Genomic DNA, 24,644 nt, shown 5'->3' with positions numbered 1-24,644 from the left:
AATGCCAACAAAGAACATCTTGACTTCTGCAAACAATGCAGTTTATTACACCAGTTCAGGGGCTTCTTTTATATTATTCCGTAAGCCTACCTCAACAACAGAATAGTAAGAACTTGCATTGTATGTTTAGTGTCTTCACTCTTCAGAATTTTTACAGCTGTCTGCAGGCTATGTGATCTAAAATATTTCATGCAAAGAAGTGAAGAAAATGAAAAATCTATTCTTTTAAAAACAGAGACAGAAGCTTGCTGCGTTTTCTGCATTCCTAGTTCATGCTCACACAGGTAAACTATCAGAGCTTTAAATGGTAGTACAAAGGTGCACCATAATTCATTAAATACAAGTCTGTAACAATTACCAGATTCATGAATAAAAGAAGCTCCTCAATCTCTGCCTCGGTGTCCGTGCTGCTGTTGGCTTAATGATGGCCTCTTGTGCAGGGTACAGATCATGAAGTGGAAGCTCACTGTAAGGTGCAGGAGCCCTAACCTTTATCACATTTATCACCTAAGTACCTCTAAGTTCATAAGGTCAGCGTCCCACAGCTCAGGATCCTCTGGTAGAATTCTCACCATACTCCTCCAGTAAAACCACTCCGCTCTCCCCTTGAATCCCTTTGATTTTCAGTGCAATCCTGCACCGTGTGTGCTGTTGCTTACATCAGCAAGCCCTGTTCAAGTGGCATTTTTACTCACTGCTTGTGCTTCCTGTACCATAATAGACCATGGAGCTAAGCCTAGACTTATCTTTCATCCACACTGAAGAATAGTCATGTCAGAGAGATCTGTAAGAGACTTTAAAAGAGGAAAAAAGGAGCAGAGGAATACTGTGTCCCATTGTAAGTTCAGGTGCGTAATAACTGTTTGAATTGCAGTTTATTGGAAATAACAGGATCATTCTTCATCCTTCTGGAAGTGCTACAAGACTGGTAGTGAAAGTGGTTCAGTCTCTCATGACTGTTCTAATTGCTGTGACTGTGTCCCTGCTGCAGTACCAGAAGAGTGGCTCAGCACTAGCTCTCTACTGCGCCAACTTCCAGGATTTGCCTCTTCCCTAGACATCTTCCTTCTGACGGATTTGTGCTGTCCAAATTAGTCTTTGGGATTCAAAATTATTTTTCCAGGAAGTAGTATGAATTTAGGACACCAGGAGATTGGTTTGTTGTTTTTAAAATGCACCCGAAAAATGGGTTAATGGAAACAGTCTGAAAGGTCTAAAAATATCCCGACTGATTATTTTTTTCCTTTTCTTTTCATCCTGAATATTGATAGACCTTGTTTTCAGCACCTAAACTCCTGTTTGCTTTCCCACATTATACTGTGTCCTGTCCATGCGCTCAGTTTAAGGCAACACTACCTCAGGCAATGCTGCCCAGTACTCTCAGGAAGAGCAGGAAGGTCCTCTCCACCTTCTTGCCAGCAGTGTCACACTGATAAGGACCACACACATGCAGACCATTAGCTTCTTTTCTTTATCATACTCTCACCCAGGATAAAAGTAGTGCCAAAGGAAGACCTTGGAACGTTTGCTACCTGGGCTGTTCTGAATACATCTTAAGGGTCGTTGAGAGCATGAGAAGAATGGGCATTGCCAGGGAAGGGCAAGAAAGAGGTGTAAGAGATGAAAAGTGAAGAGGATGAAAAGGGCAGGGAACAAAGAGAAGGTGGCCCTTGCTCTTCCCACTCATCCATATAACATGACAAAAGGAAGACAGTGAGACAAATATTCAGCCCATATCTTCTGCAGTCGCCTGCATATCCACGCTGCTCTGGAAGAAATCAGCACTGTTTGTTTGCATTTACACGCATACAGGCACTGGACTATTTATAGAAACGGCACAGCTCTAGTGAAAGCCAATCAGGCTTTCTGAAAGTCCTTTTGGGGGGGTTGTTTCTTTAGCCACATCAGCAAGAAGAGAAATCAATGGTTAGTGTAACAGAATGTCTATCCTTACGTTGTTTCCATCAGTACAAACACTGAAATATATGTAGATGCATACTGAAATTTAAAAAAACAAAGTGTAGTGTAACAGTGGTAGCCGCAGTAAAGAGCTGTACTAAATAAAAACCAAAGCAAACCAACAAACCTTCAATTTTTCACTGTTACTTGAAAGTGAATATTGGCATTCATTTTGTTAGTCACATGTTAATTTCACTCATATTTATCTGTGTGTTTGCTTTAAGGAAAAAAATCTAAACCCCTTTTGCATTTTGAGACGCAGCCTAAGTTACATAGAGCTTGCTCTGTCCTTGCAAAACAGAGGGTGGGCATAGCACATCTTTAAGAACAGTGAATTCAATAAAACATACTGACACATGATTTACGCAGGATTGGGGAAACTGCCTTTACTTTTACAATAAAAGCCAACTTTGAAGTGTTGCACCAAAACCAGTGTCGAAAAACCCAAAGAAGCCAAAGGAATGAGATCTATAACCAAAAAGTTTTCTGTTAGGGACAAGCGATCTCAGGAGTACAAATGCATTGTAAGTTCATGCAGCTCAAAAACTCAGTTCAGTGTACAGTTTAAACACAGAAGCTGCAAAAATAAACTGTAAATAGATTTGAAATAATATCATCCATATAAGGCATAGTAGAAACTAAAACCAGCTGAAAATTAATGTCAATCGTATGTCAATCATGTGTTAATAAAGATGGGATATTTATTTGCTTTAAAGACTAGTGAACATAACTGCATACCAGTAATGGGTGCTAGAAGAATACTTTATTCTGAAGGAGGAATTTTCCGTCTAGGGTGAGTCAGTAATGATTAGCAGCATCTGCTTTGTATTTGGATAATGACAGATAGTATATTTTTAAGTATATTAATATTGATGAAAATGCAGAAATTTTTGCAAAGATAGAAATTGAAAAACTACTTAAATCTTCACCTACTCTGACATAATCCATCCCTAAAAATCAAATAAGCTTCTAAGAACATTGCACTTGTTTGCAAGACCCATATGGTATTTTAGAAAACACCCACAGTTATGAACCTAACTTGCACAGGAAAAAGCAGTGGTTGGTGAGGAAAGTTTCGGAATGAAAGTCTACTTCAGTATGGGTAGAGAGAAGAAAAGGCAGCAGAAACATAGATAATAAAACATAAATGCTAGATGGACACTTTCAGGAGCAGACTTTGATTCCTTTTATCTTTTCCCAAGATAATATATCCATGCCAGCGTTGGAGGAGCATCTGGATGAGTTGAGTCAAGATCACTGTGGTTTGCAGTCAGTGCATGCTCACCCTGGAACTCTGAAGGGCTCAAAGTCCAACAGCAACACAGGGAAAGCCACAGATGGAAAAAATGCCGTTTCAGCTGAGCCACTAAAATGTCTGAGCAACAAGGCAGGAAGGCTGGGAAAATAAAATGAATTTCTTGAATGTGACAATAAAATTCCTGCTGAAATCTCTTTTTTTTGCCCTGCAGTGCTAAGGCCATGCTTGCCTGACAAGTAGATTAAGAACATGGGAAGGGCCATACCAGGTCACATCAAAGGTCCATCTTGCTTGTGTTTTTTTTTTTTTTTTAAAGAGATGTAAAAGCAGAACGAGTGTAAAAGTAGAGCAAATTATATTTGCCCCAAATACATCCCAGACTTCCAACAACTTACAGCTTAAGGGGTTTCTGAAACAGAATTTTCTACCTTCAGGATGCATTATGAATTATGTGCATTTAAAAAAAAAAGAAAAATCTTTGTTTGATTTGAACACACCACCTGCTTGCTTTGTCTGACACCCCCCCGGTTCTCTACTGGAAGAGACAAGTAGCAGTTGCTCAGTTCTCCATCTCAGTGATACCTGTGATTTTGTAATTTGTATCCTATCTATCTCTTCTGTCCAGGGCAGTGCAGGCCTGCTTAGCTAGTTCTGTAAGAGATGTGTGCAGAATTTCTGAGATACTCCAGATGGATGCCAATGAAAGATCTGAAGAGTGGCATATTCATTTAGTCTATTCTCTTTCCCCCTCCCGATTATCCCAAACAATTTGAAGTGACAAAGTTGACAAAGCATTTTAGGAAAATCTGAACATTAGGCCTACTTTAAAATTGCTGATGGACTGTGGAATATGGAGTTTTTCATATGTGCTGTTCATACAGATGCTTGTTGGGTGCAGAGAATGTGTAAATGTAAGGGAAAGGCCAAAAGTAAAACAGCCGGGAAGGAAGGAAAGAAAGCGGGAGGCTTTCCATCTCCAGAACTTGCATCTGCCCATTTTCTGTTGCAGAAATCACTGATACTGTGTGGCAGCATCACAACAGCCAGTCTTGCAATCACAAATTTGTCAAGTCTATGGACGGGTTAAGACCATGCAAGTGTGTCCTGTGGTCTGGATTAATTTCTTGGGAGCTGGGGAAGTCTTTTGCACACATTATGCAAATAGAGTTTTAGGATAAATATGATTCATTATAGCAGAGAAACATCTTGTTTCAGGGTATAAAAGTTTTATAGACAACAGAGACCGTGTGAACTCTAGCAAATATTCTTCAAAGTCCACTCAAACAACGAATTGCTGTTCTCATACACACTTTCTTGAGGAACCTGGAAGGACCAGTAATGCACATAGACAGCACTCATTTCATATGTTGAAATTTTAAAGAAAGCATAAAAAATTATTACATGTTTTTGTACGTTCTGAGTAATTTTGGTCAGTGGTGCCAGGATTTGCAGGAACTGGGACTGCAGATAATGGTCTATAACTTTGAAGAATTACTGATGTTTTTCCTGTCCAATTTCTCTCATCAGTGTTGCTTGTAACAATCCTGGTAGTGGAAGGCATTGCCGTTGCACAGAAGACACAAGGTACAATTTTAGTTTGATGATTTTCTCTCAAAAACATGGAACCGTTTTATAACTTTTAACAGAGCAATATAAGTGAAATGTTTGCATTCAGATATTAATAGCTCTTGAATTACTAATATGAAATGTAGTGTTTTCCATTTTCCCCCATTTGCTGTGTTTTCTCCCAAATAAGCAAAGCCGTGCAGTCCCAAAGATCCTGGAAGTTTCCCAGGTGAAGTTCTCCAGTTTTGGATGTTCAAGGTGGGAAAGAAACCACCGCGGAAATTCATGTTTTCTGTATCTGACAACAAGCATTTCAAATAGTCCACCCACAAACATTTTTGAAGCCTGCTGAGTGGGGAAGGAATCAATTTCACAAACCTTATTTTTTCATATGTGGGATTACCCACACTTAAGAGAGAAGAATTCCTTGAACTGCCACCTACAGAATTTCCTTGAAAAATTTCTGCAGGAGAGAGAGTTTTCACCCCCATAAATCAAAAAGCTGTCAAGATACTAGTGGAAGGTGATGTACTTTCCTGGAGGCATCTAAGACCTGTACCAGCATAGATGTCCTCTCCCAGGTCCGCAAATTAAAACTGTGTAAATATAAGTAACACCAAGAGAGTACCCTGTGAGATTTAGGAAATGTCTAGCAGGAAATACATATCCTGTGTCTTACTCTCTCCAGTTCTGCTGATACCAGGGAGAAGGGCCAAAGGTACTTAAGCATGTTAAAGATCGCACTGTTTCTCTTCTCTGTGGACGAGGAAATCTGAACCAAACTCCTGGGAATGATGCAGCATGCAGAATTACCTTACTAAACTGCATAATCTCAGTCACAGAACACATTTCCCTGTGCGTCCGGAAGAGGAGCTTTGGTCTTAAATCACGCCCTTAGCTACCAGGGCAATCTACCTATTGCTAGGAATTTTATTAACTACCGTTGCTGTATTTGGTGTATTTGCATATTGTAATTCATTCATTATAAACATTCTGTATTCCAGCAAATTATTGTAAATAGATATCTCACCTTAGCATATTCTGGAATCGGGGTCAAAGCCAGTGAAAGCTGACAAATATTTCCAATTATGTTTACATAGGAATGGAGATGACATGAGCCATAAAATAATGGTATTGGCAGGCACTGGGACTATTTCACTTAGAAGAGGATCAAAAACCTGAACTGAGTTGGGTAAAAAAACACCCAAAAAACAAAGCTACTCTCTCTCCTTTCCAAGGATTTCTGGATATATTTTATATTCAAAAACGGTGATTTCTTTAGGATATACCCCATCACAAAATCAAAGATAAGCTTTTCTTAGATAGATATTAATGAGTACCCTACAAGAGGGCCTGCAACCAAAACAAAAACCAAAATAAATTACTTTCTTCTTTATAGGATATGTGTCGGGCTAGAGTTTTACTTTATCAAATCTGCATGCTTGCAGAAGAAACTTACTTGATCACCTTTTTTTTTTCTTTTTTTTTTTTTTTTGCTTAAGGTGGGCAAAATATTGGAGTGAATCGCATTCCTCCCACCCAATGTGACAACTGGGTCCGGACCAGTAATGGAGGACATTTTGCTTCACCAAACTACCCAAACATGTACCCACCCAATCAAGAGTGCATCTATATCTTAGAAGGTACATGCTGTATTTCTGTTTTGTTTTGTTGTAATCTTGCTGTTAAATGGAAAATCTTCAGCTGTTAAAACTGTCATCTTACACTGCTGTAACGTATTGCTTGGCCGTATTGGTAACATAATGAATTCTGCAGTCGGTTACTTGAACAAGAAGCTAAATTTTCTCTCTCAAGTAATAACAACAAATAAATAAGAAATGCAAACATTAAGAAATTGGCTGTGTAGAATACGACATAGCCTCACAGCCAGGAAAAGGAGCAGCATGTCTACTGTAACCTGTGAAGGTATGGAATTAGTGAGATAAAAATTGTAGCTTGCTATCTTAATATCACTGATAATAGATTGCAAAAGACGAAGGCTGTTTCATACCGTGCTGTATTGTTCTATCTCACCAGCAGAAAACCTTTATGCTGTCCTTCATTAATAAAAAAGAGATATCTGGCTGCCATAGCACTGTACTAAAAATACAAAGGTTCGTTAGCACTGCTGAGGTCACTATTAAAATAATGTGATGAGGACAAAAAAATGTCATTAGCTAGAATAAAACCATATTCCAATGAGAATGGCTGCAAGACTTGAGATACTCCAATTATATTTCCTCTTATTAGAATGCACCCAAAACCCACTGAAGTCAGCTAAAAATATTAGTCAGCCTAATCATCAGATTCGTATCAATTAATTGAAGTATTTCAAGTAATGAGGCTTGGTGAGTTTTTATTTGTGCAGCACAGTAGTGGTTCACGGGCCCCTCCTTTTTGCTTGTTCCCACGCACATCTTGGTTTCGCACCTTGCCTGCCCAAGGCTGCCCCAGGGAGCAGGCAGCCTGTCCTGCTGCGGGGCCGGGGCGCAGGAGCAGCTCCCAGCCCTCCTCAGTCCTTCACAGAAACACTGTGGGTGCCTGAGTGGGGCCCTCGGGAATTTCTAGCCAACATCTGCTCCTTCATGCAGACCACTGCCAACATTCACAGCGGCTCCAAATGCACGGGGCTTGTGTGAGTGAGGCAGAAGGTCTGACGGGAGCGTTGGAGAGGCGAGAGTAAATCCTTTCTGCATTCAGGAGAAGCAGGCAGCGTGTGATTCCTCCTCAGTGCTGCTACTCCAGATCCCGGCCACGATCGGGAAGTTCACGTAGCGTGGCCGATGCCAAGAACAAGGAACACTGAAGCCATTCACACAGGAGAGAAAGTCTTGGGATCCAAACCACGGGTGTGAGAGTCAGGATTTGGGGCTCTGATCCCAATCCTGATGTTAGGCTGCCACTGGCTCAGACTCACCGACATCTGTAGCCACATGCATATTACTGACTTATATGAAGCACTTACACGTCTCTGAATATTCTAATAAAAGATGTCTTCTGTAAAAGGATCTGCAAATTTGGACTTCATGTTTAAGAAATAGTGAGTAGTTCTTCCTGGCTTTCTCTTTTCCGTTCTTCTCTGCACAGCTCAGTATTTTGTCCTTTTTATGCATTTTGCTTTCACAGAAGACTTGTTTTAATTTATATCTTAATATTTAACTTTGTTTGAATACCTTTGCGTATGTGTTCATATCTGTTATATGTGCTGCATTAAATTAATGTGATTTCTGAATTTTCAACAATTAAGATCAGCAAGCAAAAAATTCGTATGATTCTATGCAAAAATACCTCTTAGAAAATAATTTTTAAAATTTTTGTAGCAGGCTGCAGATGTGTTTTGAGAAATTTCCAGTTTCTTTTTTATCTTACTGTTTCGGAGGCCTGTCTCTTCATTACTTCATGTCTTTGTGGTTTCTATCAAGATCTTCATTTAATGTTTTGCTCATTTTTTTTTTTGTGTCTAGCTGCTCCACGACAAAGAATTGAGTTGACCTTTGATGAACCCTATTACATAGAACCCTCATTTGAATGTCGGTTTGATCACCTGGAGGTTCGAGATGGACCTTTTGGGTTCTCCCCTCTCATTAATCGTTACTGTGGTCTGAAAAGTCCTGCACTAATTAGATCAACAGGGAGATTTATGTGGATCAAGTTTATTTCTGATGAGGAGCTGGAAGGAAAGGGATTTCAAGCAAAGTACTCATTTATACCAGGTAAAGATGTCTAAAATTCTCACTGAGTTAATGACTGTCTGCTCCCATTGAGCCCTGTGGGTGTGTTTGTCCTCTCAGCCTAGAGCTGCCTTTCAGCATGAGCACTTACGGAGGCACAGTGACCATGTGACAGCCACAAGTGTCAGTCCTGCCAATCCTACAGGGCACGTGGCTAAAAACACTTGGGGAATCTTGACTGAAGGAAATTACAGGTCTGTAGTTTGCTAGTGAGGAAAACAGCTGAGCTTGTTCATGCTGAAGTCTTCAGCAGCACCCCTCTTTATTTCTCTACTTGCAACAGCCTCACCAGTAGGAAGTAGGAGAGGAAGGGCAACTTACACAAAGAGCTGCCTTTTCGCCAGCCCCTCTTCTAGGAGTGTAAGGCACGGGACAAAAACACCTGAAGCAACTTTACAATAGCACTCCAGCCAGATGCAAAACATTTTAAACCTCCATTCTGAAAACGCAGAGCAAATACCTGCACAGTCTAAGCACGAGTTTTCAGTATAACTGGATTCCCTCAACCCTTGGGCTCAGACAAGAGAGCTGCTCTTTGCTGAAAGTGCTGTGTAGTTCACAGGTGCGAAGGAGAGGACAATGTGCTGACGGTGCCTTTGGACAAACAAAAATTACATCTGCTCTGTGGAGCTACTTAAAGCTGGCAGGGCATCCTTCTTACATGAAAATTTGACCTGATGTCCTTGTGCAATGCTTGACTATTGTGCTTCATAGATACTACACGTGTAGTTATCAGCATTTTATTGTCCTGTGGGACTAAAGGCAATATACAAGTGTCAGCTCCACTACTTCGATAAATGTATACACAAGCATAACTTCTTAATGTTATCTTTACCCCTAGAGCACATGAAAACACAATTCATGATTATATATTACTGCTTAGGGATTTAGACTCGGAAACTTCAGATTAACATGGTGACCAGACCATTGGGAATTATATGATAAAATGTTTTCACGGAGACAGTACTTACGCATTTTGCTAAGTCCATTTCCAAAGCCATTTCATCAACATCACTTTCAAAACTAATACCATAGTTGCAGGCTGGAACTTTAAATATACATTTGAACAGTATATTATTTTCACAATCGATTCCTACAACTGAAGGACTGATATTTTTCTTTTCCTTCCTCTTTGTTTATATGAAGTGTAGTAACATATTTTACGGTTGTGAAAATGAAAGGGAACATGTGCACATACTCCTGCTTCATTAAAAAGTCAACTTACAAAGAAGCTTGAAATCCTTGCAGAATTTTGCATATAGTGATCATAGATTTTCACTATAGCTAAATAAGAAGAGGGGGGCAAGGAAGACACATTCTGAACTGTGCTGAGTCTTAAGCTCAGGACTGAGGTATTTTAGGGGGAGTGATAAACTTCCTATAGAGAAAAAATGATTTATAGGATCACAGAAAGGGCAAAACTCTGGATCTTCATTTGGAAAAGAACTTTGTACCAAACAAGTGTGCACTTTTGCATGAACTAGCATTTTCTTTGCTTAGAACAACATTTCATAAACCATGTCTAGAACTGTTCTACATGTCCTAATACGAGAGACACAGATAACCCAGGGAAATGTACCTTTAGGACTGAACAGCCTTCTTCACAGATTTTTTTTAAGAGCAGTTCGCAATTTCAAAGTGTTGATATATTCTGCTAAGCTCAGTTCAAATTGTTCAGAACTACATAGACAGCAGTCTGATAAAATAAATCTAAATAAGCTTTTTGCACAGAGAAAGATCCCCTGTACTGTTGTGGAGCTCCAGCGGTTTCAGTGAAAACTGACAGAGTTAAATTTAGAATATAATGTAGGAACAAAATACTAAATAGTAATTTTTGGTGTTACGCTAGAAATCTGAGCTATTGGGATAGAATTACCTTTTTCAGATAAGGTCAATCTTTGTGGAATAATGTTCTCATCTAAAAAAACTTTGTCTCTATATGCTCCAATTGATTCAGTAAACTTTCTGGCAATTTTTTTGGTGACATAATAAAAGATGGACATAATCTGGAGATAATACTAAAGCTTGAAGTGATTCTCAAGCACTGATAGCCCCTGTGATTCATGACTTCTTTCTATTACAGATCCTGACTTCACTTACCTAGGAGGTATTTTAAATCCCATCCCAGGTATAGTATTACAGTAACAATTTCTTTATACATGAAATTTTAAATTAATGCCATATTGCATTTGACAGCAAGGTCTATTTTCTCCCTAGACTGCCAGTTTGAGCTCTCGGGAGCTGATGGAATAGTACGTTCCAGTCAAGTAGAACAAGAAGGAAAAACAAAACCAGGACAAGCAGTTGACTGCATCTGGACAATTAAAGCCACTCCAAATGCTAAGGTGGATTTTGTTCATATAATTCAGTATATAATGGGTTTGCATGACAGTAGCAACAGGTAATGGTCACTAACTGTGATTTACATAATGTACTTCACTGAAATGAGTCATGTAGCAGTGGCTTAGGAAATCCAGAGAGAGAATTGTTTCTGAAATTAAACTTATACAAGTCCATAGTGCTGGCTTTCTATTATTTGAAACTTCAAATACCAAATAACTGTAAGAACTGTTTAAGCAACAAATTTCAGGGCACCATTTGACTTGGACCCTGGTTTTATTGGAAGACTGCAGGCAAAAATGCTGGCCGACAACTTCAGTAATTTCCGGTAAATCTCATTGCCAAAACTTAACATTTTGCCTCCAGTGGTTCTATTGGAGAATTTGGTTCTGTTCAAAGTCAACAGAACATGTGCCTGCTTCTCCCATCTAATTCACAATCCAGCACCTTAAAACCTACTTTCATCAGCAGTCTGAGCTAAATGGAAAGGCAATGTTCGCCTTGTTAGGCACACAGCAGGATAAAATCCTGTTCACAACCCCAAAATACAATAGCTAAAGCCTGAATCGTATTTGTTAAATATGTTGCACAGAAGAGCACATACTTTTCTCCATATAGCATACACATCTTTAATTTTGCATCTGCTTGCACATACATAAAAATTAAAAAATACTTTGAAGCAGTAGCTGCCAAGATGACAAACCTTCCGTCTGCCTTCTTACACACTCCTAACAGTTAACTAACCAGCCCTGTTAACCACCTTGCAAGAGCATCCTAAAACAGTAACCAAAAAGATGATAATAAGAGGACAAGACATGAAAGAAATTAGAAGTCCATTAATATATTTGAGCCTTTGAGGAAGTGAGTCAATTCCCAGGAGCCCTACACTAGTATAAGTAATAGACGCAGTTCTTCCACAAACAATAACAAACCCATTTTCTCTCTACATTGCCACTTGAGTGCACCAGGTCTTGTGCTTAAGTATTTTAATAAATTATTGAATGTTGCCAGAAGGCAGAGTTATAGTTGGGTGAGTCCTGAAATTAGATCATCATCTTAAATTATTGATTTTAAACACTACAGAAAAATAATTCTTAGTATTCTGACAGTGGTTTCTCAAGCTTCAGTTCAGGCAGAATTATGGTGATAAAATCCATTAGATCTGATCCAGTGCAGTCTCTTGAGAAAAATAAGCATAGACATTTTTAATTTCCTCAATTTGATTTTGTAATAAAAAATAAACTTTTAAAACTGACACAAGCGCAGAAATGAAAGTACTTTTAAAATGTGTAAAGCAGATACTTAATGAATTACCTCCAGATTTCATCAAATTACCAGAATAATCAATATAATGTAAGAGTAAGGGCCTTTTGTATTTGCCTAACACATTAATCCAAAGGAACCTGTGAAGAGGTGAGCACTTTTAATGGGATTATTCCTTTGTTATCATACAAATAATAGCTCTCCTAAAAGTGTGCTGAATTATTTTTAGTTTCCATTGTAATTTTGTAGCAGATATATAAAGTCAATCATTAAAAGAGAATACCCTCTCTCAGCCCAAATACTAGCAATTGCAGCTCACATCCATATATTTGAGATAAGTCATCAATGGAGAACAGATTCTCAATGTAGCTAAGAATTTCCAGCAGTAAATCTAACAAGAACAGCAGGGAAAAAAAAAAAAGAAAATAGAAAAGAAGAAAAATTACATATGCTGAAAATCACAAAACAGTGAGGTGAAGCACGAGCTAATATGGCACAGGCTGCACCTTCAGACAGAATGTGCAAGGGAGTGCAGTGCTGGCCAACCTGCTTCTGGAAGCACTGGAGAGGAGAAGGCACGGGATACAAGTGTCACCTGGCTTTCTCTTTTACCGTGTTTTCAATAAAGCCTGATAGGACTGGGGAGGGGAATACCTTGTTTTGTCTCTCAGAGGTGGTTGGTAGCAAGCTATGGCAAAGGGGCAGCAAACTGGGTTGTAGAGCCCAAGCGTGGGATTCATCTGCCATGAGCTCCCGATGCCACCTGGGCAGGGGTCCCAGAGTCCCTAGGCAGGGACAGAAAGCCCTGGTGTGCAGCAGCTCGGCAGCATCCCTGGCACGGGCGGGACAGGAGGGCAGGGGCGCTGCTCGGACAGCCCCGGGCTGAGCCCAGGAACGCGCGGAAGAGCTCGTGGACAGGGGAGGAGCACCTCAGCCCTCACCTGGGCACATTTCTTCTCTGGTAACACAATGGCGAGCTAAGAATTTTTAAAGTCTAAAATGGCCTTTGCAGCATGCTTAGGTGACTTGGCTTCATATCTCAAAAATTTCAGAGGAATTTTGAGAATTCCAATACGGCCACTGAAGAGATTCAAAAACCTTTTGATGCGTTCATGTAATTGTAACTGAATTACAGTCTTGCACGAGTTTCCTGCTCCAGCAAAAGAAATTATTTACTTACTCTTTAAATACCATCTCAATCTTCTAATTTCCTTGCTGCATGTGTTCTAACACATATGCTGCCTTCTCTTGGATTAAATTTCTGCTTTTAGAAGTATTAAGATTAGCTTAAATTCATTAATTCTTCCTACACAGCCAGCTTACTTCTCTCTCGTTTCCATTTTTATTCAAATTACTCCTGACTTCATGGTTTGTGTCTTCCATAACACAGCTATGGTTCAGTAATTAGCTTTCATTCTGAAGCAATAAATTTTAATTTCCTTATTTTACTTCAAAGCTTTTCTGACTAGACTCCTTCCCTATATTTTAACGTTGTTTTTATGAATTAGAAAGAAATGAAAGAGAACAGTCAAAATACTTTAAAAATTATTTCAGTGTTTTTATGTATTCCTTATATCTCTTCTAGAGAAACCGGCTTCACTTTTAGCAGAGCTTCTTGAGGGTTCCTTCACCAAGTGTATTGCTTTGTACTGTTTTTCCAAAGGGAGTAGAAATAAAATAAATTTTAAAATAAGGATTGTTTTGGGGAGCAGGGAGAAGTGAAATGGGTACCCAAGACAAATGTCAGGTAATACCTCACACAGACATCTAACGAGAAAATCTAAGTTTAGAAGTGTTGTGTATTGGGAATTACATTTATGTGTAAGGGAAAAACCCATCTTATTCAAGATTTGCTAAGAAAACTCTCCTCTCTGTATTTCTTCTCCTAAAGACATCGTTTCCTCTTTTCCAACAGATCTATATGCGATTTCTGGACTATCAGATGGAGCATTCCAACGAATGCAAAAGGAACTTTGTCGCTGTGTACGACGGGAGCAGTTCCATTGAAAACCTGAAGGCCAAGTTCTGCAGCACGGTGGCCAACGACGTCACGCTGCAGACAGGGACAGGGGTGGTGCGGATGTGGGCGGATGAAGGCAGCAGACTGAGCAGGTTCAGAATGCTCTTCACTTCCTTTGTGGATCGTAAGTAGATCTAAAAGTGCCAATTCTCCTGGCATCGGGATGCTTCAGGTATTTTAGGGAAAGCATCAGCTGTATATTAAGCAGAAGAAATGCACGAAAAATGTTGTTTCTGTTTCCTTCACATACTAGCAGGTAAATTAGATAATTGCTTTATTACATTTCTAACATGGTTCCTGAAGAAAAGCTTTCCTTCCTTCTTAAAAGGTTGATTTTCCATTTGAATTCAGCAATACTGCCCTAGGCTACATCCTTCTTACAGAGAGACATCCGTCCTTCCCTACAAATGAGCACAGACTTATTTCAAAGAGACAGCAGTGGGACTGAAGTGTGCTCTCCCACTAGCTCCCAGTTCCCTGCCAGACACCACAACAGGCTCTTCTTAAAGCCACTCTGGATGTTCAGAAGAGTAGAAAACATGCCTGATCCTGTAAAATCTTTCTCTCCTTCCTAAACACAGCTCTATCTTCAACTGTGTGTCTGGAGCTACACCCCCTCCAGCCAAGCTGCTCCCTTATCCTCAGCTGCATTTGGCTCTAATGGAACCCACGAGTGCTCCCTTAGCAAAGCCTTGTGGTGTGGCGCATCCATAGATAAGTAGTTAAATTCAAGTTTATTCAAGAAGCCTGTAATTAAAGCAGAGCTGTAAATGCCATCTGGATTTTTGTTTGGATTCCATATCTGGGTTAGAAATAGTCTTTATTCTCATTGTAAATGAAGATGTTTCTTGAAAGCAGGTTTTTTGTGAGATTTTTTTTTTCTTTTAAGGGTGTTGTACCTGAATGGAATTCTGTTGCCTCACGTATTTACAGAGGACAATACTGTCCAAAGCATTGCAGTGCCATTTATATGGCACTAAAGCAGACTGAGTTCAGAACTGCAGAGCAGATCTGAGATACATGAGGAAAGCCAAATGAAATGTTCCCATTTCTGACTATCAGACCTATGCTTGTGCTAAAGGTTTTCAAAAAGTTCTGTTTGAAGAATAAATAGTACAGATTTGCTGACAAAAATAATAACTTCTGACAGAACATGTCTGTAGCCAGTCCTGAAAGAGATCATGGTCACTATCTTGCAAGAAAGTTCAGGTTTCAAGTAACAGGTAGCTTTTATGTTCTGTTCCATAGAACAGTAAATATTAACATAGGGGAAAAGCTACTTTTTGTAAAACAACCTTTCTAAAGTAACAGATATGTATAAGAGAAATAGCTTCTGGCGTACTTGGAGTAAATGGTAGTAAGGAACAGTTGCATGTTTCAAGCTAGTGTATTGCTTAACCTACGAGAGGCATTTAATAAGCTTTAGACATTGAGAATTTAAATAAATGTCAGTTTTAAGTACGGCTTGCAAAAATTGATAACTGCTTTTCCACTAGCTTTTATTTGAATACAATTATTAACATTGGTAATAATGCAAGTTATTCCACCTTTCAATTTAGAAAATCCTATGAACTTTTCCAGGGGGATTATCTATTTACATTGTAATTATTGGAGTGGGGGTTTTGTCGTTGTTGAGTTTGGATTTCTTGGGGAGGTTCTGGGGGGTTTTTAATGCAAGAGGTTGAAACACAAAATATTCCTAAAGGTAGATATCTTTCCAAATTTATGAGTTTAAAGCAACTCAAAAGTCATTGGCAGAAGAACATCTGCAAAGGTATGTGGTTATTGTTATTTACTTGAGATACTGCCTTTCTTGGACAGGGTCATTGAAAAGTATGTGGCTGAAAAGTGTTCCAAGTATTTTTATATAATCTAGTCATAAGCAATTTTTCTAAGTGAAAAAAGTGAATCTAAGCTTATCTTATTTTCAGATTGTTAAGCTATCTTTCTCTTCTACCTTGCTAATGATTTGTAATTATATGAAGCCAACCATGAAAACAATCAATATTTCTGGAAAGATTTCCATAAATGAACTAATAGTGCATGACAGTCACCTAACACACACCTAGCGCTGCTTGCAGATTTGACTAAGTAATTCAGCTAGCAGCAATGTAAAAAATCAATGTATTTGATTCCTGGCTTGATTCAATAGATGAGTAATGCTGGATACAAAGAGCACTGTGAGCATTGCACCACTTTTGGGCAGCTGTTATGAGAAGAGACCGGCTATGTCCTTGAAGCCCTAGGCTGGAATTGATCAACCATTGTGACTTTTAGACTTCAAACTCCCCAAATAATGGACAAAAGGAAAATAAGTCCATTTCTCCCATCTTCGTGAACTGTGAACTAAAGCCATGCCCACAAAAACTTAAAGGACTACACAAACTTGTAAATTAGACTGTGCTGTCAGATGGAGAAGCAACAGCAGAATGCATCATCCAAAAATACAGAGCTGTAAAAAAATTCACCCATTCGGGGAAATGAGAGAGGGAATACGTTTACATTGTGGCATAACTGACAGAATGGGCCTGATCTTGACCTTCTGAAGGAGTGATCCTGGTTTAAAGCAGTGTTCTTCAGACAATATTACTCTCCAAACAATTAAATTCTCAACTCACTTGAGCGAGGAAGCGATGTGATAGCTACCATGACGTTTTGAAGCACTGAGATCACATAGATAAACTGTTCCAACATGCGCTCTAACTCCATTCTGTATTCATACTTGCACTACAATTAAAGCAAGTTCTTGTATGGAACTTCTTGCCAGATTGCCAGGGTTAAGCAGTAACAGCAAATACAAAAGCTTAAAACCAATGAGTGTAGGTTAGCCAACTTCAGTGGAGTAAGCCCAGGGAAAACAGTCTGTATTTAATTTAGGAATGCAAAATCAAAATTAAAGGTTTGAATGTTCTTTTTTTCTTGGGCATAAGTCCTCTTTTTGTCATTGAGATTCTCAAGCCTAACAGAATGACTAAGTGAGAAATGCAGTGTTCAGGAGCAGTCATTCCCTCTGCTCTGCGCTTTGGGTTTCCTGTTGTGTTGCAGAGAATCCAGACTGCTCAAGAACACATTCTTTCTGTGAAACCAAATAGTAGAATGTCTATCACACATCTTTGCTGTTTAGTATATAACTGACTCCGCTAATAACAGACATTTCCATCATAAAAATACCACATTATTGAAACAAAGGCAAAACCAATTTCTTGTCCAATGCCCTGGATTTATAAATAATTCCCCATGTATATGATACACCCTGAAAAGAATTATTACTACTTTCTAATACATTTTTTCTTATGTCAAGGAGCTGTAAAAAATACGGAAACATGGGGCAGCCTTCTAGTTGATTTTTTTCTTCAAATTTCTGACTATATATATATAGATAGATACATAAAAAGCTCAACTGTACACTCCAATCCCTGCGTTAGCTCTAATAGGAGGACCCAGGAGCTTTTGATTCACAAGCAGGAATGACTTAGATGCCTCCAGTTATTGAAATCTCTTGCAATTACTGAAACAGTCCTCCACCAGCTGAAATCTGATTTGCCTTGAGATATTAATGGGCTCTAAAATGCAGATGTTCAGAGACTGCTTCACAACATCTACACAGCAGATGCTCCACAGAATAAATATATAATTGATAGTGAGCATGCGATTTTTAAGTCTTAAGTTTTAAAAGGGACGTGCTAAAGCCTTCTTCCATTATCTGTGTTTTGTGACTGTCTCTATTTGGTACCTACCCCTTTGGAGCAAGAATTGGTTTTGTAGCATTGATAACACGCTGAAAGCGATCACATGCAGAGAGAGAAAAGCGTCAGATAGTGACGTGCGAGACAAGTGATTGTGTTTGAAACAGAGAGGAAGAATGCATGTTAAAACCCCCAGATATAGGAACTTAATAGTTTTATTGCAAGGCATCAATTACTGAAAATTCTGAATGTTTTCTTTCTCTTCTCTCCTGCAGCTCCCTGCTCAGGCAACACTTACTTCTGCCATAGCAACATGTGTATCAATAATTCTTTAGTCTGCAATGGCATTCAGAACTGTGCATACCCTTGGGATGAGAATCACTGCAGAGGTGAATATAGTGCAAACCACAGCCTTTATGAGCTAGGCTGGTCAGTTTGCCTTTCAAGAAAGTCGTGAAATGTCTTTTTCCTGGAAATATGCTGAAGACAGCTTTTCTACTAATCTCAGGAAGGTGTTCCAATTTTTTTATTTAAACTCAGGACACATGTAAGCATCCTGAATATTGATCTTACTGTTTGTAACTAAATTTCTTCCTCTTCAGCATATATACTCTCTATTTTAAAAGGTTATCAGTGATAACAACTAGATAAGAACTAGAATTCAGTATTTTTGAGTCTGCATCCTATCAATTGCTAAACTTCAGCAAAGCAAGGATAGTAGGGGCAGGTAATACCTTTTAGAGATAAAAATAAAGAGCTGTAAAAACACAGAAAAGTTTCCAAGCACAAAAAGCCTCTTTCAGGATTGAAATAGAAGCAACAATCGTCAAAGACAATTTTAAATCATTTGTTTGGAGTTGTAAATCACAAGCTATTTCAGGATAAATTCAACTGCTGTGTATGGTGTGGGAAAGGACGGGAGGAAGGAGGAATTTTTAGGGAGCATGAAATAAACACTTATAGAATACAGACACATGTAAATTGCTGCTTCTAGAACATGGATTGGGAGTATTATTTCAAGGATCACAACTACAGTAAAGACTTGTTTCAATATCAGGCTTTATAGGAAAAAATTCTCATAATTTGAAGAAATTGTTATTCTGTTAAAGCACAGACATTCTCCCATGCTTCAAGAACAGCTCAGTTGTCTGAGTTAGAACAAAACCAGTGTAACAATTTTTCTTGCTAAAGAAAACAATAGAACAAAAACACTTGAGCTTGTTTGCTTAGGGTTTTTTGACAAATAGAATGCATCCATAGGTCTGAACACAAAACTCCAGAAGATTTAAATACGTATTCCATTTCAAAGAGAAACAGACCTGGCAGAAAGGGTCAAAACCTTCTCTATAGAAGGTCTTGAAAGAAATTTTCTTTCCAATGCACAAATCCTGCTTGCATTTTTTAAGTAAATAAACATTAAAAACCCCTACTTGTTAATTGTGTTTTGGGTAAACAAAGAAATTCACACCACTAATAGATATTCTAATGTAAGGCATATTGTGGGACCTTTTCCAGTCAACAAAACTGGTCCATAACTCCCAAGTTTGCAGTGTAAAACTAAGCTTCCTCCAAACAATCTTCACCTTAGACAATATTCAACACTCCATCTTAAGTTTAATTTCTAGATCTCTTTCCCATCTTTACCAGCTGCTTTCTAGACTCTCCCCTAGAATTCACACTTCACTCATGTACTCATGTACTGCAGTATTAAAAAAATTAATTCCATAAAAACTGTGTCTTTCCCAATATTTGTAAATTGCTGTATCCGGTGTTGAAAACCCATCATGTTTTATGTTGAATGCAATCTAAATTCTGCTGTAATACTTGCACAGCAGAAATTAAGAGGCAGCTGAAGACTAGATCCACATTGCCAGCCAAGGGAGACTGATGCAACCAAATAAGCAATTCTTCGCCTTAGAAAGAGAACTGCTCACAATTGTGCTCAGTTCCTGAGACACCCAGAGTCCTCATTTAGTCCATATCAATAGCTACATAAATCTGAGCATATTGTGACCTACTTATGCCTAAGCCCTCTAACACAAAAATTGATAGAGAAGTCAGTTGTGTGCAATTTATTTTAAGAGACTGGAGAAGACATCGCCTTTTGCAAAACAACTTTTTGATTAAAATATCTTCTGAGAATTAAGAAACCTTGACACAGACAAGAGAACTGCCATAGCAGTGAAATTCATACCTCCCACCATGGATGGCACCACTGTGATCTAAGATAGGCAGGACACGGTGAGATATCCTCCTTCACTTGAAAGGTAAAAAGTGGCTCAAAGGAAGCAGTCCAAGCTCTGAAGGAGAAATGTAATTTCTTATTAGCCAGCTCCTGGGGAGTCTCTGCTTAGTATAAGGATTGTTTCAGATATCACATGATGGCGTGTAACTCTCCCCATGCACTTTGTGTGGTATTTAGGTACATAAAACATATTCAGATGCCAGAAGCCAGATACCTGAAAATGTTATGCAAGATTTAGGCTTCTACATTTTCTTCTTCATAGTCTTAAATGCTTTTCTTCCACTAGCCACTGTTGCAGTGTAGAAATCTCTCAGTCCCCCAGGACAAGAAAGTTAAGGGAACAGAAATCCAACTGGAAAACTTTAATCTTCAAATAAGAATTTTAAATATGGAAAACCATCTTGTTCTGATGCTGCCATCTTGTGTGTTTTCACATGAAGTACTAGCCAAAATTGCCAGATGTTTTGAGTTGGTTCGTGTATCCCCACCTACCTTTTTTTTTTTCAAGTAACTTGATCATTGGACTCTTAGAACTTGAACAGAGCTTTGCTAAAGCTCCCTGTGATGAATTAGGTATTACAGACTTAGACAATAGACACAGCCATTACATTTCCAAGAGACATGAAAAAAAACCCCAGTACAGTCATTCTTGTATCTGATAATATTTTGCTTTCAAAGAAGAACTAGACAATTTTAAATCTAGGTTTTCTTCTACTGCCATCACTGGGAATGTTACCAGCAGGAGGAAACCATGGTAAAAGAAACATCATCTGTAGCTGGATTTAACCTATTTAAGGTTAATTTAAGCCTATTTAGCTCATGGATTTAGGAATATAGACCATCAGTAAAGGTTCAGGATGGAAGGTACATCCCAGCTGTGTCAGCAAGAACTGGTTCACAGAGTTGCACCTGCCACTGAATTATCATATGGTTGCTACTAATAACAGGGAATTAGACAAATCCCGTTGACTTACAGGTCTAGTCTCCAGTCCCATTAAGTAATTTTATCACTTGCACGGCAATCACAATACAGTTTTGCTTTGTTTAAATGCATTATCAGAAGTGTAGAAACTAATAAATGTCTTTTCGTAATCATTTTTTCTTTGCAGAAAAGAAAAAAACTGGATTGTTTGAACAAATTACCAAAACCCATGGGACAATCATTGGCATCACAACAGGGATAGTTTTAGTTCTTCTTATCATTTCAATTCTAGTGCAAGTAAAGCAACCGCGCAAAAAAGTAATGGCTTGCAAGACTGCCTTCAATAAAACTGGTTTCCAGGAAGTTTTTGATCCTCCTCACTATGAACTGTTCTCACTAAGGGACAAAGAAATTTCCGCAGATTTGGCAGACTTATCAGAGGAACTTGAAAACTATCAGAAACTGCGCCGCCCTTCAACAGCTTCCAGATGCATTCACGACCACCACTGTGGCTCCCAGGCCTCCAATCTCAAACAGAGCAGGACCAACCTGAGCTCCATGGAACTGCCCTTCCGCAATGACTTTGCGCAGCCCCAGCCCATGAAAACATTCAACAGCACATTCAAGAAAAGCACTTACACTTTCAAGCAAGCTCACGACTGCCCCGAGCAGGTGATAGAAGACAGGGTGATGGAGGAGATTCCATGTGAAATTTATGTCAGAGGAAGGGAAGATACAGCACAAGGTTCATTATCTATTGACTTTTAACTTCCTGCTGAAGGTGGTAGCAGTGTATGTACAAAATGCTCGTGTACAATGACAGTGTATATATTAAAGGTGTACCATACGCAGCGTGTGAGATGCACACACTTTTAGCTTATAATACTTCATTTCAAAAAACAAAACCAGTCTTCATAATTAATTCTTGCTGGAAAAGTGGTGGATTTCCTCCAATCTTCCCAAGCTACCTATCTAGTGGAGGAGTAAGATGGAGACTTTGCATGGAAATTATAAGATAGGATGTTGGACGAAAAAAAAAAACCTACAACTGCTAATCATTGAACACTGAAAGCAATGACTACTATTCTCTTCTTCATACCATTTTCTCTTCTTTAGATGTCTGCTTTTCAAGACAATTTTAATACCTCACTTGCATAAATAAAAGTAGTTAAGTGCACCACGTGTATGTCAACATAGGTGTCTTATTGTATTTGTCAAATTGAAAGTAGAGTTAGTGTTAAGTGCCAGTTAAGACTCACGAATTATGTTACAGCCATCTGCTTCACTTGCCTTTAATTATCATTTCCACAATCTACGCTTTGTGAGAAATAAGTGAAAAGGGTTACCGCCTTTTAACAATATCAAGTTATATTAATTTTAGTACATTTGGAAATGTCTTTGCAGCTTTCAGTTAAAACTCAAAGTGAGTAGTCATTTTATTCTAAATGCAGACTTTTACAACAGTTTTCTTTCAAGAAGGTTTAGGATTTTAAAATATTCTGCCATATATTATAGCTCCATATGGCGCACTGATTTCACAGCTCTGTACTTAGGAAACAATTTTGTTCCCGAGTTTTCCAAGTATTTACATAAATAGATTGTACTGTACATTTGTCTCTTAAAATAGCTTTTTACTCCTTGTTGCAGCCAATCTTCCCTACTGAAATCAGTGATGATACTTTTAGCTCATGTCCTACTTGCCTGAAGAGAACTGCTCTGAGGTCTGTGTGATCACTGGGTATATGAAGGTACTGGAAACAAAGAAATCACAAAGCAACTCTAATTAACCCCTCTGGAATCCTTCTTGTTTCCACTTGCAAAATTGCACATTTCATACCTTTTTTAATGGTGGTTTGGATCTAATTTAAAAATTTTTACAATACAGAGGAAAAATTTTAAAATATATTCTCATTGTGGTTTTTAAGCTTTTTATATAGTTTGATACTGTACAGCCTATTTCTTAAATCCAAATCTAGCACCTGTACAGCAGGCTTCTTTCAGGGTCCCTCTTAGCAGCTCTGAATAACCTGCAGTTGTTGCTGCATACATCACAGTTTGCCAAGAATGCTTCTCATGACTTCCACATTAGCCTACGCTTTCTTCCCTGGGTAGTTTGAGCTTATTTAGGTATTTTGTTTACAGGAAACCTTTGACTAAAGCTGATCCCCCAGCTAGCACTGGGCATAGCCTTTATTTACAGATGGATGTCAAACCACAGTGTTTGCTGTGCTGTCTGTAGTACAAAAAAAAAAACCCCAAAAATGTCTTAACATATGACCCTTGCAACTGAAAAATAATTTCTTTGAAATAAAAGATGAACAACAGCTGTAATCACAGATTTTCATTAGAATGATAATTTTTTTTTTTTTAATGCTTAAAATGTACAACATTTAAAGGGAAAAAAGAAAGGGGAATTGAGCTTCTTCAACACTCCCCAACTTCAAAATTAACCCTGTCTCCCGTTTAAAAAGAACTTAATCAGCTCTTATCTTAGACCCACAAGGCTGTATGTACCCTGGTGCCAGTTTTTGTGCTGGTCCCAGAATGTATTTCATTATGAAAGAATGGAAATGGGCTTTATTTTTAGATGCAGTTCATGCAGAAAATAAATGTTTAAAAAATCTAGCTATTTTTTACTTGAAATTTTTTGAATATTTAATGAATTTTATTTACTTCTCACTGAAGTATTTTATTTTTATTTTATTTACTTCTTTTTATTTACTTAGATTTTATTTACTTCTCATTGAGCTCAGGATTAACTATATCACCATGACCTATAGGACACACAATGCTATTTGTGACAGTTTGTTAGTTCCAGATTCTTTCAACAAGTAATAATGGAGTTTTACATGGGTCATTCTAATCCATATTAACTCTTGTAAATGCCAGGTTTGCATGACTGAGCTTTCTTTTTTTTAGTTTTATCTATGTGCTAAATATAATATGATCCCTATTCTTTCCCGAGTTATGTTGCCTTTGAACAGTAAAGCTGTACTAATAAAACAAATAGGAAGCCTGCAGAGCCCGAGTCTGTGGAGAAGAGAGAAATTGAAGGAGTTCCCAAATGGCTTGAGTAATATTTCAGTCTCTGTTGTAGCCTTGTGATTACACGGTCAGAACACGGCTGCCTTTTGGCTACCCCAGAGCACACCAGAGCTCCTACAACCAGTCCTGGCTTTTGAGCAGAACTGGTTCCAGTATCCCAAGGTGTGTTTGAAAACCAATCTGCCCACACAGCCCATGGCAGGGTGGAGTTCAGTTACTGAGCTGTGCTTTAAGAAATGAGTCAGAACTACTAGAGCCACACTTCCACTTTCCGTATAATCAACTTCCCTGCAGAGAAAAACTAACTGGGTGTCACAGTACAGAAAGCTGACGCTTCTAGCAAAAGAATCCAGTATTGGTTTGGCAGTCTCAATTCAGCTGAAGCTGATGTTGTGGTCTTTAAACTTTTTAGGGGCATTATTGAAAAATACCACATTTCATACTAGTGCAGTACGTGAGTACCGTTAGCCTATTTCCATTGTATCCATCTGAAATCCGTACATTTCTGGGGGCATCCTGATTTTGCACTCCATTGTACCCATATCTGCAATACCCTTTGCTAGCACTGAGTGCTCCTTAGCAATGACACACTCACTAGACACACACTGA

At 38.6% G+C, this 24,644-nt stretch overlaps 1 protein-coding gene across 1 annotated transcript in view; it reads left to right on the top strand.

Annotated features, from left to right (window-relative positions):
• NETO2 (neuropilin and tolloid like 2) overlaps positions 1 to 22,172 on the top strand; it is a 29,507-nt gene extending 7,335 nt beyond the window's left edge. Inside the window, exons 2-9 of the mRNA XM_066194633.1 lie at positions 4,745 to 4,801; positions 6,286 to 6,426; positions 8,248 to 8,496; positions 10,598 to 10,642; positions 10,732 to 10,859; positions 14,033 to 14,261; positions 18,099 to 18,212; positions 21,178 to 22,172. Coding sequence (XP_066050730.1) covers positions 4,745 to 4,801; positions 6,286 to 6,426; positions 8,248 to 8,496; positions 10,598 to 10,642; positions 10,732 to 10,859; positions 14,033 to 14,261; positions 18,099 to 18,212; positions 21,178 to 21,758 — 1,544 coding nt within the window. The 3' untranslated portion in view covers positions 21,759 to 22,172. The remainder of the gene's footprint in view (positions 1 to 4,744; positions 4,802 to 6,285; positions 6,427 to 8,247; positions 8,497 to 10,597; positions 10,643 to 10,731; positions 10,860 to 14,032; positions 14,262 to 18,098; positions 18,213 to 21,177) is intronic.
• Positions 22,173 to 24,644: the final 2,472 nt, after the last annotated feature.

The sequence above is a fragment of the Chamaea fasciata genome, unplaced genomic scaffold, assembly GCF_029207755.1.
Source record: "Chamaea fasciata isolate MVZ Bird 193981 ecotype frontalis unplaced genomic scaffold, bChaFas1.0.hap1 SCAF_12, whole genome shotgun sequence".
Lineage (NCBI taxonomy): Eukaryota > Metazoa > Chordata > Aves > Passeriformes > Sylviidae > Chamaea > Chamaea fasciata.
Note: the sequence above shows the minus strand (reverse complement) of the source record. Positions and strands in the feature narration are given on the sequence as shown.